General features: G+C 31.2%; 2 protein-coding genes across 2 annotated transcripts; both read right to left on the bottom strand.

Annotated features, from left to right (window-relative positions):
* Window positions 1-11,268: 11,268 nt before the first annotated feature.
* On the bottom strand, window positions 11,269-12,225 carry LOC148788097 (putative disease resistance protein At1g59780). Its single transcript, XM_088880349.1, has one exon. The coding sequence runs from the start codon at window positions 12,223-12,225 to the stop codon at window positions 11,269-11,271; it is 957 nt and encodes a 318-aa protein (XP_088736475.1).
* A 650-nt stretch (window positions 12,226-12,875) lies between these two features.
* Window positions 12,876-13,319, bottom strand: LOC148788096 (putative disease resistance protein At1g59620). Its single transcript, XM_088880348.1, has one exon. It carries the CDS (start codon window positions 13,317-13,319, stop codon window positions 12,876-12,878), a length of 444 nt encoding a protein of 147 aa, XP_088736474.1.
* Between the last annotated feature and the right edge of the window lie 4,488 nt (window positions 13,320-17,807).

Raw genomic sequence — 17,807 nt, 5'->3', positions numbered from 1 at the left:
CACGCAAGAATGACGTGCCACGACGAATAACTAGCATAATTTAAAAGATATTGACAGCTTGTTACAACATTAATACAGATTAATAGTTCAATGAACTCAACTTCTTTTTTTCTTGGAAAAATTGTAATTTTCGTTCTATAAGAATGGAAGGTAACACTTTTGGTCGACTTAAAATTTATTTTAGCAACGAAGGACAATAATTTAAGAAAAAAAAAAAAAGAAGCACATTGCGGACATTTGTCTCTGAAAATTTTCCCTAGTTACAGTTGCCATGCACATAATATGCACGTGACATTTTTCAATAAAATTGATTGTTTTATTGGTGAATATAAAGAAAAAACAGTATCAACATTATGAAAAAAAGCAAATCAAAGATAGTTAATTCATCCATATCCTCAACTTAGTATAGTGAGAAAAATCAGTGTTATCATATACCTCCAGTACTCATCCAAATAGACAAATGCCCACACATTGTAGCATTTAGTCTAATAAACAAACTAGATAAAGCAAACCAACAACGTAAGTGTCTCTACGGTCTATTTGGTTGATCGTTGTATCGACTTTCTTCACTCTTGATCAAGTCATCACGAGAGCGTAGCCACCTCCGTCCTGATGCATCATGGCATCTATAGAATCTCCGTCCTCCATTTCCATCTATGTATAAACTCAAAAGTAGCAATACAAATAAAAAAGTTTCATAGTTATTAGATGTTTACGTTAGCAAAAGCAAGCGATATGCAAGACATATGTGCACGTGGGACCTTTCAGTCCGAAAATCAGCCATGCATCATAAGGATAAAAACGTTACTATGCATTGAAACTTAAAAACTAAGCTATACTTGCGTATGATAATACTACCAAGCAAACTAATGCAAATGCAAGAGAATAATTATATTTCCACTATCATAATGTTATTTTTTTTGCAAATTTCATAATTGTTTCCTTTGATCTTATAATGCTAGGAACAAATATTTTACTTATACTGTAAAAAAGGGGTTAAATGCAGTTTACCCCATTTGATATGTGAAATGAACAAATATTTTCTATGAAAAAAGACTTGCAAATTGCACTATTTAGATGGGTGGGGGGTAATTGGTTTCATTTTTCAAAACACATGGGGTAATTTGCTATTTTATTTCACAACACTTTATTTATTTATTTATTTTTTTTTCCATTTCTCGTATCACGGAGGTAAATTGCACATTTCCTATTTGTGCAGCAATTTGTGCATATCGTTACAGAATCACATTTAACATTAAATTCTAGCATCAAAGACTGAAATAAAGATGTTACGCAAAAGTATCGACAGGTGTTACCTCGAGGGGAGTTTTTTGAAGCTTTGACGCGTTGGCCATCGTACACAAATGCTATTGCATCGTAGTTTAATTTTTTCTGCTTACAGTAAGATGTAAATAAGTATTGTAGTTTCTTGTTGTGCGGAAACCGGTAGTAGTCCTCGTCCCCGTCCTGCATTGACATAAAAATTAAGTAGTTCAAAGATAACGTGCATCAAGAATTAATTAACTACATTCGTATTACTGTGAGATATTCTGAATACGTATATCTATTATTATTAATTATTGATCTAAACTTCAAAATATATAATTCATGGGTGAATAGCAAATCACACCCTGTGATATTATAAATGAGTAAATTAGTCCTTTATGAAAAAAAAAATAGGGAGGTAGATTGGTGTATTTTAGATTATATAAGAAGGTAAATCTAGTTCCTTCTCTAGCGATGCTTGTAAGTTTTGTGCATGCACTTGAACCCTCCTATATGAAGGCATATAAACCTGCTCTAACCAGACACCTTATCGCTCCTCTAGCAAGGCCCTTAAGTCTTTCTTTGAGTAGGCACCCCCAAATTATCCTCTTTTGATGAGGCACACATATTTTGCTCCGTGCAAGCACACAACTTCTGTTCATAATAGATATATCTCCATTATGAACATTTTCTTTTAGAAAAATAAGGCCCTACACTTGAGTAGACAACCATTAAGCCTTAATCCATGGAGGCACATGAGCCTTCCTCCATAGAGATAGAAATGCCCTACTCCTAATGGGCTGGTTCAGAAAATTCCTGCTCCATATAGCATGAAGTAAGCTCTTCTTTCTCTAAACATGTTTATGCCACTAATATTTTCATGTAAGAAAAAGAAGTGGCTCCCTCTTCAAGCTAGTCTCTTGCCTCTGAGATGGTTATTCTAATAAGTTTTGAAGTTTCCATCTATTAGATTGAGGAGTAGAATGATGCCCATAAAAATACATTGGCCTAAAGAGGCCCAAGTTGTCCAAAAAAAAAAAAGAGATTTTCAAAACTCAGAAGAATGCAAAGCCGAAGTGGAGCCCAAGGGGCCCAGTTCGAGGAAGAGCTTAGAATGCCCTATGAAAATTTAGTTCGGGTAAAGCCCCCAAGGAGTCTAGCAGGAAATGCTTCTAAAAACATAAATTACCCAAAAGAAACCCAAATTGGCTAAAATCCAAGAAGGCCCAGACCCAAGAAGTCCTCACAGGCCCATAAGGAAGTTTAGATACTTGAAATCCCCTAGGCAAAGTCAAAATTCATAGTACAAGCCATTCATGTCGGATCTCTAAAGGCACATATCACAAAATCAAATAAAGACGAGCAGCCCCCTCGAGGACACGTGGTGCCTCCAACCAGAAGTAACCTTAAAACCTAAAACCTTGAACTCCGGTTGGAATAAGGTATCTCCTCAATTACTTAATGTAAAATTTTGGAAAACATTCTTATCTCTAAATGATACATTCACCTGCAACGTACTCCAATCCCGTTCGCCCAAGAATCGGGGGTCTTCAACTTCCAAGAAATAACCCTCAACCTAGTCCGGTGGAGAACTCCTAACTGTTGGGAGATGACCTCTACAAAATCTAGCAAGATTTAGCTTTATCCAACCATTTTGAGATGATGCTCCGTCAAATCTATGAAAATCCTCCACCGAGTCACAGGTGGATTCGATCATCTCCAATCAACTTATGATTACCTATAAATACTGAGCCTCCGTGCTACAACTTTGGTTGAAGGGAATACTTCAATTTCATATTATTATTATTATTATTATTATTGTATAATATTATTATTATTGCAATGTTTGTCAATCTTGGTTCTTGGGATTATCAACGGGAAAGATTCTTGATTTGGAGTATATCAAGAATTACAAAAAGAACCGAGTCCACAAACATGCCGAATCACTAGTTCTTGGTTATAAATTTTTCAAATCCCATAAACAAATATAAAAAAAAAAAAACACATAAAAATAGTTTCTTGGTTATAAATTTTCAAAAGGATTAACATCAAATCAAACTAATCTAACCATACACAAAAAGGAGAATATATATATCTATATATATATATATATAAGTAACAATTAAAAAAAAAAAGAAAGGGAAATGAAAGAAGAAATTTACCTGAGATTTGATGGAGAGGGCAATTTTAGAAACAATGGATTGGTCATGATTTGGTTTCTTGCCGTTGGAAGTCTCTCCTGGTCTCATTTTCTTTCAGCCTTAATTTCAGTGTGTGTGTGTGCGTGTGTGTGTTCGAACACAAACACAAATACAAATAAGAACGCCTCCTTTGATTCTCCTTTGGTTGCTGTTTGAGTTAAAGCATTGAACCACTTCTGTCTTTATACACTTTAATTTTGTGTGTCTCTGTGGGTGTGTGTGTGTATGATTTTTAGGTTTCCTTTCTCTAAAATGGAAATACATTGTATAGTAAGTATCTGGAAAACTAAAATATAATAAAGTCCGATATGGAATTTAATCAAATTGGAGACTCCAAAATTACAAATAGTAGAGGAAATAACATTGTTTTATCTCCATTTTTTAGAAATATATTCAAATTTAGTGATTTAAAATTTTACTTGAACTATGTAAATTGTAATGAGTTTATAATATATTTTGGTTTTTTTAAGAATCATTTCCCAAAAATAAAATAAAATTTCCTAACATGAATATTTAACGTTATTCTTTCGTAAACACCCTCTCCTCACGTATTCAATGATCATATAATACAATTAACTTTCGACCGTTTATATGGTTTATATGTTAATTTTAACTATATTCGAACTTTTAGATATGTATACACTGTCGAATCGTATACATAATTTCGTTACCAATTAAATGTTATTTAGGCATTAGTTTAGTTCGGATCTAGGAATGTAGAGTAAGCGAGCTTTAAAATCTTGAGCTCCTTCACGATTCGAGCTCGAATCAGATTATAAATGTTTAACAATTCATGAACCAAGTCGAGTACTTCTTTTATTTTTTTTAATATATTTATGGTAAATATAGTTGTAATAATATTGTTATTATTCTTAAAAGTAATAATTACAATGAACCTGATTGCAACCGAAGGTAATATTTTTAGTTCAATAATTTTGTGCTACTCCGCAATAAACATGATTATGCTTTTATTTGTTATGATAACTGTATAATGACGAGGTCGGTGGAATCGCCCTAGGTCCTCGGGGTTTTCATAAAAAATAAGTCTGAAATCAAAGCAACAAGTCAAAAGTGTTGGGGTACACCCAAAAAAATCACTCCGACGATTAAATTAGGAGACTATCGGTTGATTGGAAGTTGAACCTAAATAATTATTTGTCTAATAGAAGTTATATCTTTAATTTTTAATATAATTTATTATTCACATTTTTATATTCATTTAAACTTACAATATAGAGTAAATTGCTCCACGTTATTCAATTAGTCTTCATATGGAATAAAATCTAGGCACAAAATTGATCTTTTTGACTGTAAAAGGACTTTTTTCCTTCAATTTCTCTCTTTCAATTTTCAAATATTTTTTCACGTTTGTTTCTAACATAAATACTATTATTTATTGGTATAATATTGTACTAATATTTTATACATTTATTTTATGTATATAGTTAAAAAAAATTATGAGAAATCTTGTATTCAAATATGAGATCAAGAAATCTCATATTTGTAGAGAAAACAACCAAGCAGCAGATTTGCTTGCTAACCAAGCCTGTGTTACGCTCTACTAACTAACGATCACATGCGAGGCAAGATTATAGGAATCACCAAACTTGACAATTATGGCTTCCCCAACATCAGAACTATGCAGAGACGTGAGGGTGTTGCACTCCCAATTATGCTTTATTTTTCCTTAGTTGTATTGAATTGTCAATACTAGCCATACCTATAGGTGCTTATGAGGATCCATGGGCTGACTGTTCTATCCTTCACTATGCTTGTCTGTTTGGTGTATAACGGGGTCATATTTATTTTGCTACTTAACTGTATTTGGGAGGTGTCCTCCATTGCATTGCATATCTTGGAAATTTTTATTGTTTGTAAGTTGTACTCCTTAGTCTCTACTTGAGTTTTATTGTTGTTGACAAATGTTAGTGGATTTTACCCCCGCTTATGCTCTCTTTTGTCCGGCCATAAAACTAAGGTGCCCTTCTTTTCTGGCTGTGTTGGTTTGTTTGATTTTTTGTTGCAGGTACCTCCAACAAATAATCTGAAGGATTCAAGTTGAGATATATTCATTGCTAATTGACGATATGATAAAATTTTTTTAACACGCCAAACTTTTGACTCAACTTGATGGTAACACTACAAAAAAAGGCAGGATTTGGGTAGATTTTGAAATGTTTAACTTTGGACGATTTCAAGATCACAAAACCTATTTGGACTGGAGTTTGGAATGGATGGAAATCCGCCCCTGCAGTTGGCGTTACAAAAATGTAGGAACGGTTTATGTAAAAAGCAGTTGCAACTAGGGATGGTAATTGTATCGGTCATTGAGAATCGTTCCTAATATCAATTTAGCCCAAAAAATTTCAATTTAAGAATTGGAACAGTTGGGGATAGTCTTTCTAATGGTTACTTACATTATTTAGGTGAAATTTTGGAACGGTATTTATAATCATAATTTTATTTTGAAACTGTTTTTTTTTTCTAATTTGGATGAATTTAGGAACGGTCTTTGAAACATTTTTTTGCAACGAGTTATTGAATTTGGAACACATTTGTAGAATTATTTTAGGAATAGAATTAGGAACAGTTCATATAATTTGGAATGCATATTAGATACTGATTAGTAATTCTATTTGGAACGATTATATATTAATTTGGAACAATTCGTTTAGTTTAGGAACACTTTTTTGGGACAGTCTTTGTAACGGATTCTGGAACGAGTTTTGCTAAAACTTTTAATATTTTCTTTAGCATTACTAAACCGGTTCCTAATTTTTGAATGTTATAATTTTTTATAAATTATTAATATATTTAATAATTTTGAACAAATAAATAAATTTATACATTTTAACAAATTTTATGATTATGTACATTATTTATGTAACAATGTTAGTATGTACTGGGAATATTGTTGTAATTTATTTTTTTATGATTATTATGTAATTTATAATTATTTATATTTATTAATGTAATATTGTTGATATTGCATTAATTGTTTCAAAATTCTTTATTAATGTGATTAGGTGTAAAATTTTATTAAATTACATAAATTCCATAAATTTGTGTAAATTACACATAAATTGCATAAACTACACTAAAAATTATAAATTACATAAATTACACATGTATTTCATAAATTACACATACAAATTATAAATTGCATAAATTACACATATATTACTAAAATTACACAGAAATTGTAGAAATTACACATAAAAACTATAAATTGCATAAGTTACACATGTACTGCATAAATTACACATAAATTGCACATAAATTACATAAATTGTATAAATTTACAGAAAATTAGAAATTTTGAAAAAATATTTTCGAATTTTTTTGAAAAATTATTTCAGAATTTTTTTCTGAAAATTCATACAGATTTTTTTTTTTATAATACCAAAAATTTACAAAAAAATTTAAAATACCAAAAATGTACAGAAAATTAGAAAATTTTGAAAAAGTATTTTCAGAAATTTACAGAAAAATTTTAGAAATACAAAAAATTTACAGAAAAAATTTAAAAAATATTAAAAATTACGAAAAATTTCAAAATATTTACAATTTTTGTCTCAGTCTGGTCCCTCAAGCTATTTTTTGTTGAATACGTGGCTGAATTTTGACTTTTTGGAGGGTAAAATAGTCCATTTAAGTTTGATTTTACCACTTTAGTCCCTTAAATTTATAACATTATCAAATTCCTCCTTTTTTCAAAGGAAAAAAAATGTGTCTATATTTTTTATGTTGATATATTAAAATTATCTTTTATGAATAACAAAAAATTTGCACTCTTGTGAACATAATAATAATATATTATTTAACTTAAAAAAAAACAGTCTACTCTATTTTCTCTTTTTTTATTGAAATAAAAAAAATCCAAAATTACGATAAATTTTATGAATTTACATTTTGCGAAAAGTTATATAAAAAATTGAATTCAGTAATTTTTTATTTCAAAAATTAAAGATAAGTCTAAAAGTTAAACCTTAACAATCTATCTTTATTACTAATTAAGAGCACTATTTGGTGTCTCACTTTTTTGGTGGGTCCATTTTTTTTTTAATTATATTTCTTATTCTCAACTTTGTTTGAAAAATTACGAATAACTCCTCATTGTTTGAAATATTATAAATTCCCCCTTAATATTTGATAAAATCATATAATCCTTGGATGGAGGTTTAAAATTATCAACTTTGCCCTTGATGTATTTTTATCTTTTTTTCTAAAAAAATTAAATAATGGAAAAAAAAACATACATAGTGGATGAAATATTATCAACTTAGTCCATAAAAATTTTTTATAAAATTTTTAAAAATAACTAAAATTATAATTCAAAATTCACAAGAATATTTTAGTCAGTTTACCACAAAAATAGATTAATTGGACTAATTATTACACCAATGTTAGAATCAAAGGTTGCATGGTAATTTTTCAAACAGAGAACATTACATTTATATATATTGTTATTATTATGAACTTTTTGTTTATATCGATGTATTGTAACTTAAAAAACAAAATTTATTTGCATTACTAATGTACAACATTTAATATTTCGATTGACTTTCACAAAATTTAAAAAGTTATGAAATAACCAGAACAAAAAAAAAAGGGTACCAATTGTGATTTTAATTAATTAATTTAATTAATGCGTACATAACATTACACGAAACACATGCTATTTAATTATACATTCATCAATTATAGTTATAAATAAGTGAGACCTATAATTGGTATTAATTGGTATAAATGAAAATATCTGGAATGTGTTTGATTTTGTGATAATCTTCTCCTTCACCATCCACCACTCCTACCCTCTTCACAAACTCTTCTGGCATAGATATAATTCTCAGTTCTTGGAGAGTATTAATGAATTCCAATTCATCTGGAATCATCTTCAATTTACTGCATTCTGCAATAAGTAGACTGGAGAGGTTGAGCATTGCTCCTTTCTCCACTCTCCACCCCATTAAATTCAACAACCCATGCAAAACAAGTTCCTTGAGTTGAGGAAATCCAGTTGCCCGACAAACCATCTCTTTGCCCACATATGGATTGCTCCACAAGCCAAGAACACTTAACATGGGAAGCTTCTCTAGTATTTTCATTGGGCCTTCCTCAATCCTTGTACCCACAAGTTGCAATTCTATCACATTTTCATATAGTTGAACTTCATAAGCTGGTAATTTGCTCACTCGACAATATGTGATTCTCAAGTAATGTAGTGAGTGACACATCACCAACCTCCTGAAAAGAGTTGAGCCATCTTCCCGATTCGTATTGACATCCATGTCCATCTTGGGCAATTTAAGAAGATGAGTGATATCATCAACCACATCACCAACCCAGATATCATCAACCATCTCCAATTCATTCAACCCTTCAAATTTCAATTTTTCGCCTCCAACCCTCTCATGATCATCTTTCATAAATAGATGCCTCAAAGCTCTTCATTTTGTATATGCAATTAGGGATTCTCATTGTATTTTTCACATTCAATGTCTGCAAACAAGGTAGCTTGCATATAGATAGTGGTAATTCTTTCACAATACTATTTTCGAGACTCAATAGCTTCAACAGCTTCCATTTTGCGATTCCTTTGGTCAATTTCCAATTCTCAAATTGATAACCTTTGAATACAAAAGATCTTATGTTCTTATTTTCCCCAATCCTTTGACTAAGATCGTTATCCACTCCCACCGCATGAATAGCCAATCTATTTGTTTTTCAAATGGAAGAGTCTCCTCCTCCCATCTCTCTATCCATAACCTCCAGAAATCCTTCATAATGTTTGGATTCGTTTTCTGAGTGTTTTGTTGTATTTTGTGGAAATAGAGAGAGAAAAACAAAGATAATAAGTGTGTGTTAGAGATAGTATGTATGCTTGGATTTATTTTTGGAGATAATTTAAAATAAGTATTATATATTTAATGTTGTGTTTTGGGAGACAAAAATTACTATTCATTGTCAAATCATGTCTTTGGAGATAATTTAAAATAAGTATTATATGTTTAATGTTGTATTTTGGGAGACAAAAATTACTATTCATTGTCAAATCATGCCTTTTTTTATATATATTTATGTATATATATGTGTATATATATGTATGTTTTTATGCTAAAACAGTTAAAAACACCTAAATAAGGTGTTTTTGAATGATGGCAAACATTCGGTATGTTTTGACTTGTCTCGAAAATAAGTTGGAAATAAAAACAAACATAGTGCTTGTCTTTTCCCTTTTGACAAACATAGATCTCTAATCATATCATGAAGCCGGCATGACTTAAACCTATTATACAGCGGCAACTCGTCTATTTCCACTTGAACCATACACATATTTGCTAGCTCAAATAAATACCGTTCTGCCACATCTGTCAAACTTTCTCCCCTTCCCTTGTCTTATGAAGAAATCATTCCTTCAGCCATCCATAGTAAATATAGTTTTTCTGTATCTATTTCTTGATCCTCTTTAAAACATGCCAAATACAAAAAACACGGTTTCAGGTTGTAAGGGAGCATATTGTAACTCATATCCAGTATCTGATTTACTCTTTTGTCAGTCTCCAAACCTCTCCCATGTTGAAGGTACAAATCAAGATTTCTACACACATTTTTCCATTCTATTGATGCCTTTTCATGACGAAGAGTTCCCCCAATAACTGAAATGGGTAATGGTAAATAACCACATTTTTTTACTATTTTCCTTCCATTTTCTTCCAATAACTTTATTTCAGTTGTAGGTAGCTCTGCATACATAATGAATTAATGTTAGTTATGTACGTTTGTTAATTCAATATACTAAAATTTGTGTAATTAAAACAAATAAAAAATAAGAGAATTTCGCCCCATACTTAAAACAAATAAAAAGAGAATTGTTGTTATATTTGTATTGTCATGAAATTGTCACTAATTATTCATAATGACAATATTTTTGTCACTAATAATTTTTAAAGATAATTTTTTCACACATATTGTCTTCATGAAAACTATTAAAAAATATTAGACATATTAAAATAATCTTTTTCGCCTAATATATACTATTAATGATATTTTTAGCATCATTACTCTTTTTTCTTTTTGTCACTAACTAGAGAAGAAGATTCAAAATCAATAAAACAAAAACAAAAATATTTACAAACTAACCTTCTGAATAACTGTATGGGAGTGCTATCTTTTGAAGGAGCTCCCATCCTTCATCTTCACTCATGCATATAATTTACTATAACCTATCAAAATAATTAACTTAATAATACGAAAACAGACAAAGTTCAAGCTAGGAAATTTAAAAATAGAACCAACAACCCTAGTGAAACTATAGATTCATTAAGGACATTTCTAAAAAAAATCTTAATAAATAGCAACTATTATACGCCATATAAAAAATTATTATTAATTTTTAAACAAATTGTTAATACTAATTATATTTTTCAAAACAATCCAAAGTTTATAATATGTTTATAATTTTTATAACTATCTTTTACAAAGTTAATAAAAAATAAGATAGATGTTAATCGTCCACATAGACATGGGTGTATCTATAAAAGTAGGATACGTTCCCTATTACAAAAGAAAATCGAAAATAAAACATAAATTAAATCAATTAATTTTGATTGGTTCAAAATTCCATGTAAAGTTCATAAAGTAAATACATCAAATTGATAAGAAATATGTGTGCAGTATATTTGAGAAGACAATGAAAATAGTTAATAATGAATAAGAAAATTGATATTGAAACTCCAACGATTAGTAGTGGGTAGATGATAAAGAAGTGGTTCTTGATGATTTAAGATGTGATCAACAATCATTGACAATCTTTCTTCATAAAAAATTCTTCCAATACTCGGAGCTTCGGCAATTTAAGAAGATGAGTGATGTCATCAACCAAACTGTTGAACCCAGTTATCATCTCCAACTCATTCAACCCTTCCAATTTCAATTTTTCACCTCCAACGCTCTCATGAAGAAATCCAAAAAATAGATGCCTCAAGTGCCTCATTTTGTATATGTAATTAGGTAATCTAATTGTATTTTTCACATTAAATGTCTGCAAACAAGGTAGCTTGCATATAGATGGTGGCAATTCTTCCACACCACTATTTTCGAGACTCAATAGCTTCAACAGCTTCAATTTTTCGATTCCTTTGGGCAATTTCAGATTCTCAAATGTATAACCTTCCAATACTAAGACTTTGAGAGATTTGAAAATCCCAAACGTAATGTAATTATACAAAAATGTATCTCGCCAGTCCGTTTTGAGGAATATAAAAGATCTTATGTTCTTATTTTCCCCAATCCTGTAACTAACATCGTTATCCACTCCCTCCATATGGATAGCCAATCTATTTGTTTTACAAATTGAAGACTCTTCTCCTCCCATCTTTTTATCTATAACCTCCAGAAATCCTTCTTTTTTTCCTTTTGACAAGCACAAATCTCGTATCATATCATGAAGCCGGCATGACTTAAACCTATTATATAGCGGCAACTTGTCTATTTCCACTTCAACCATACACCTATTTGCTAGCTTGAATAAATACCGTTCTGCCACATCTCTCAAACTTTCTCCTCTTCCCTTATCTTTGGAACAAATCATACCTTCAGCCATCCATAGTAAATATAGTTTTTCTATATCTATTTCTTCATCTTCTTTAAAACAAGCCAAATACAAAAAACATGGTTTCAGATTGTAAGGGAGCACATTGTAACTCAAATCTAGTATTTGATTTACTCCTTTGTCATTCTCCAAAACCTCTCCCATGTAGAAGGTACGAATCAAGATTTCTACACACATTTTTCCATTCTATTGATGCCTTTTCATGATGAAGACTTCCTCCAATAACTGAAATGGGTAATGGTAAATAACCACATTTTTTTACTATTTCCCTTCCATATTCTTCCAACAACTTTATTTCAGTTGTAGATATCTCTGAATACATAATCAATGAATGTCAGTTAATTCAAAATATTATAAAATTTGAATTTCATATAAATATGTATAGTAATTAAAACAAATCAAAACAAGAGAATTTCGCCCTATACTTTCAACAAATAAAAAATAGAAATAAAATATGAAAGCATAACTTTATATTGCTGAATGCATTTCTTTGTATGACTTTCTAAATGTTTGATTCCTTTTACGTTTTAAACAAATTTTGTATCAAGAAATAAATTTTAAATTGCTATTCAATAGCATTTTATACATATAGATCAACTTGAAATTTACATAAGAAAATTCAAACAATCTTGTCATCATGAAAACTATAAAAAAACATTAGACGTAACAAAATAATCTTTTTCGCTAAATATATACTATTAATGATATCTTTAGTATCATTACTCTTTTTTCTTTTGTCACTAACTAGAGAATGAAGATTCAAATCAATAAAATAAAACAAGAAATTTTACAAACTAACCTTGTGAATAGTTGTTCGGGAATGCTATCTTTTGAAGGAGCTCCCATCCTTCATCTTCATCCAAACACTTGAGATTGTGGACGTATCCTCTGGAGGCAATGTTTTGATTTCTGGTTGTGAGCAAAACTTTGCTATCTGCCTCTGCAATGGGAAAGGCACGCCTTAAGCAATTCCAGTGATCAACTTCCCAAACGTCATCCAAAACTAGGAGACATTTTCTGTCTCTTTGTACTTGGTACAACTTTCTGACCAATGTATCTTCGTCTTGCTCTTCACTTTCATTTGGAAGAAGTTGCTTTAATAGTCGTTGGAAAGTAGTTTTGGGTTGAAATTGCTGACTTACACAAACCCAAGCACGATATTTGAAACACCGCTCCACGGCCTCCCCATTGTAAATTTTAGTAGCAAGAGTGTCTTTCCCAATCCTCCCATGCCACATATGGAAATCACTCCATTTGATTTGTCATCAGTTGTCAGAACTGATTCTAACTGTTTAGTATCCTCCTTCATTCCTAGAAAATATTTTTCAACCTCATGCCCATACGTTCTTCTTGACCTATCGGTATCATCTACCAATCATGATGAGTTGTCTCCTACACTCATAGACTCCGACTGTTTGGTGAGGTCGGACATACGAGACTTGATATCTTTAATGTCTTCTCCGATTTGGTGCATTTTTGACCACTCGCTCAATATACAAGTGAATCTTTTGAGAACCATTTTAAGGCCTTTTCCTTTTCTTCTGGATACCACTTCAATGACATATCTTTCTAGCACATTCTCAGCTTGAATTGACAAATTGCAAAGTTCAGCGATCCAATTCTGGACTGTCTGTGAATTGTACCGATCTTGCCTCCTATCAGCATCCTTCAAGAAACAGTGCATGATGTTGAGCTGCCTACGGACTTCTTCAACCTCACCGCCCACACTCGATATAAAATTTGCTTCCTCAATCAATAAGTCCCGAAGTGTTTCAAGTGCAATTGTTGCAATAGAATCAACCATTTTACTTTGTACTTGTGTGATTTTCTGGAGAAATGTGTTGGATTAGTAGCGGCTAATTGCAAAGTGGATGCATGTTATTGATCTTTGTAATTCACCAACTGCCTTCATTTTATATATGCGCATACCAACTTCTATCCCTACTTGACAGAAATTCTACGCATGCTACAAATTGTTCTCTCCTCCTATTTTTTCTTGTAAATTGGAAGTTTTAGATTCTTTCTCCCATATTTCACACTTTCTTGATTCTCACTTTTAATTTAAGTTAAAGCAAAAGAATCGGCTACTCATAACACAAGTTCAAGAAATGCCATTCAGATTTAATTTAAATTCTACTCATAGGTACAAATTCTTTTCTCCTCTTTCACACAATTTTATTGATGGGTATTGACTCAATCCAAAATATAATTTATATTTTTTAATGGGTTTGATTTTGGACATAGGTTTAGAAATATTTATTGGATTTGAGTATGAGTCTCAGTAGGGTCTCACCCTATCCATTGACACCCCTATACTATCAATGCATCCATATCAAATTAGTGATTGGTTAACTATAATACTAATTTTAATTAATTATATATATTTGATATTAATTATTGATGATTGCATAATATAATTATAAATCAAATTATAAAAAAATATATGTTCGGGTTTTAATAATGATCAGTACCATGATCCGCATTGATCCTTCAATCTATATTATATAAGTAACTCAAATGCTTCCTCGCCCCCCCCCCCCCAAAGAATAAGATGTGGATGCCAAAATGCACTTAAGTGTGAAGCACATGGACTACAATCAGTCTATGGGAAAAGTATCAGATATTTCAATTGCTATGCATTTTTTATTCATTTAAAAGAATGTTAAATATATCTATGAATTCACATCCATCTTAAACATAAAAATTAGAAAAATTAATAACATAAGACGTACATGGCTCACCCAATTTGAGCTACATCCAACAAATAGAACGTTTACGACATCGAAAAATGATGATGAGGAGTGTGCAAAATGACTTTCAGAAGTAATACAACTCTAGTCTAAAAAATATAAGTCTTGGACTATTACATGATACTGAAATAGAGCACGATAATTATTAATAAGAAAATTTAAACTATATGATAATTTACATATAAAATCTGCGATACATGAATAGTTGTGATTGTTTGAAATCCAATATTCTTGTCCTATGCTACACATATTTAGAAGAGTACATAACGCCCTTTGTGAGTACATCACAGGCAAAAGTCCATTCGATGGTTTGCTTGGCTTCTCTCTGGTGAAAATCCCTATGCTTTCCATAACTCAACTTTGTCAAATGAAATAACTCTTTTCGGTATGTTTTTGAACTGTGGATCCTGATCCGGCTTTATGTAACTCATGAATCTGCATCGTCGACTTTGTCTTAGTGGGAGAAACTTGTGTGATTGTGAATGTGGCACTGCCAAAAAAAAAAAACTCGATTTGGAATGGATATTTTGTAGCGGGTATGTGAAAAATCCTTCAGACTTCTGTGTTCTTACCTGCTCTCACCTACTCTCTCCTGCTTCTAGCTAGCACCTCTATATTGGTGGAATGGGGACTCCTTAAAGTTGCCGACTGCAAAAGCATTTGCCAATGATTTTTTCATTAATCAAGAACGATAGATACATATATATCCTCAATTTAGGAATAGTGAGAAAAATCGTTGTTATCATATACCTCTAGTACTCATCCAAATAGACAAACTCCCACACGTTGTAGCATTTAGTCTAATAAACAAACTAGAAAAAAGCAAACCAACAACATAAATTTCTATTTGGTTGATCATTGTATTAACTTTCTTCACTCTTGATCAAGTCATCACGAATGCATAGCCACCTCCGTCCTGATGCATCATGGCATCTATAGAATCTCCGCCCTCCATTTCCATCTATGTATAAAGTCAAAAGTAGCAATACAAATAAAAAAGTTTCATAGTTATTACATGTTTACGTTAGCAAAATCAAGCGATATGCAAGACTTATGTGCACGTGACTTTTCCGTCCGAAAATCAGCCATGCGTAATAAGCACAAAAACATTACTATGCATTAGAACTTCAAAACTAAACCATACTTGCGAATGATAATACATCAACGCAAACTAATGCAAATGCAAGAGAATAATTACATTTCCGCTATCATAATGTTATTTTTCGGCAAATTTCATCATTGTTTTCTTTGATCTTACAATGCTAGGAACAAAACTTTTACTTATATAGTAAAAAAGGGGTTAAATGCAGTTTACCCCATGTGATATGTGAAATGAACAAATATTTTCTAGGAAAAAAGAATTGCAAATTACCCCACAATTTAGATGGGTGGGGGGTGGGGGGTAATTGCTTTCATTTTTCAAGACACATGGGGTAATTTGCTATTTTATTCACAATAGTTTTTTTTTTTTTCAATTTCTCATATCACGGAGGTAAATTGCATATTATCTATTTGTGTAGCAATTTGTGCATATCATTACAGAATCACATTTAACATTAAATTCTAGCATCAAAGACGGAAATAAAGATGTTATGCGAAAGTATCAGTAGACGTTACCTCCAGGGGAGTTTTTGAAGCTTCGACGCGTTGGCCATCGTACACAAATGCTATTGCGTCGTACTTTAATTTCTTCTGCTTAAAGTAAGATGTAAATAAGTGTTGTAGTCTCTTGTCGAGCGGAAACCGGTAGTAGACCTCGTCCTCGTCCTGCAATGACATAAAAATTAATTAGTTCAAAGATAACTTGCATCAAGAATTAATTAACTACATTTGTATTACTGTGAGATATTCTAAATATGTATATCTATTATTATTAATTATTGATCTGAACTTCAAATATATAATTCATGGGTGAATAGCAATTTGCACCCTGTGATATTATAAATGAGTAAATTAGTCTTTTATAGGAAAAAAAAAATAGGGAGGTACATTGGTGTATTTTAGATTTTATAAGGAGGTAAATCTAGGTCCTTCTCTAGCGATTCTTGTAAGTTTTGTGCATGCACTTGAACCCTCCTATGTGAAGGCATATAAACCTGCTCTGACCAGACACTTTATCGCTCCTCTAGCAAGGCGCTTAACTCTTTCTTTGAGTAGGCACCCCCAAATTATCCTCTTTTGATGAGGCACACATATTTTGCTCCGTGCAACCACACAACTTCTGTTCATAATAGATATATCTCCATTATTAATATTTTCTTTTAGAAAAATAAAGCCCTACACTTGAGTAGACAACCATTAAGCCTTAATCCATGGAGGCACACGAGCCTTCCTCCATAGAGACAAATAAGCCCTACTCCTACAAGAAAGACGTGCTATAATAGCTAGTATTAAAGCAAAAAAAATGCCATCTACACTTACAAAAGGCAGTTAATGACACCATCGCACCAATTTTTGAATATCGCAATTGCACCCATAGTTAAATTAATTTAAAGATTAATTTTAATTACTCCTCTTTTTTTGTTTACAAAAGTGATTACGCATCATTTTAATACTACTACACTAACTTTTTTTATTGTGTCGAGAATACCTTAATTTTTTTTTTGAAATGTGATTTGTTGGTTTATATATTTTGTTCTTAATTATATGTAATATATTTTAAAATATGAAAAATTATTTTTATATGCACGCAAGAATGACGTGCCACGACGAATAACTAGCATAATTTAAAAGATATTGACAGCTTGTTACAACATTAATACAAATTAATAGTTCAATGAACTCAACTTCTTTTTTTCTTGGAAAAATTGTAATTTTCGTTCTATAAGAATGGAAGGTAACACTTTTGGTCCACTTAAAATTTATTCTAGCAACGAAGGACAATAATTTAAGAAAAAAAAAAAGCAGCACATTGCGGACATTTGTCTCTGAAAATTTTTTCTAGTTACAGTTGCCATGCACATAATATGCACGTGA

The sequence above is a fragment of the Sesamum indicum genome, linkage group LG5 (assembly GCF_026168435.1).
Source record: "Sesamum indicum cultivar Baizhima isolate 11 linkage group LG5, ASM2616843v1, whole genome shotgun sequence".
Lineage (NCBI taxonomy): Eukaryota > Viridiplantae > Streptophyta > Magnoliopsida > Lamiales > Pedaliaceae > Sesamum > Sesamum indicum.
The sequence above is the reverse complement of the archived record's forward strand: the minus strand, read 5'-3'. Positions and strand labels throughout refer to the sequence as shown.

What these genes read in the sequence shown, in the direction of transcription:
- LOC148788096 (XM_088880348.1), bottom strand. Translation starts at nt 13,319, where the DNA reads ATGTGGCATGGGAGGATTGGGAAAGACACTCTTGCTACTAAAATTTAC.
- LOC148788097 (XM_088880349.1), bottom strand. Translation starts at nt 12,225, where the DNA reads ATGGGAGAGGTTTTGGAGAATGACAAAGGAGTAAATCAAATACTAGAT.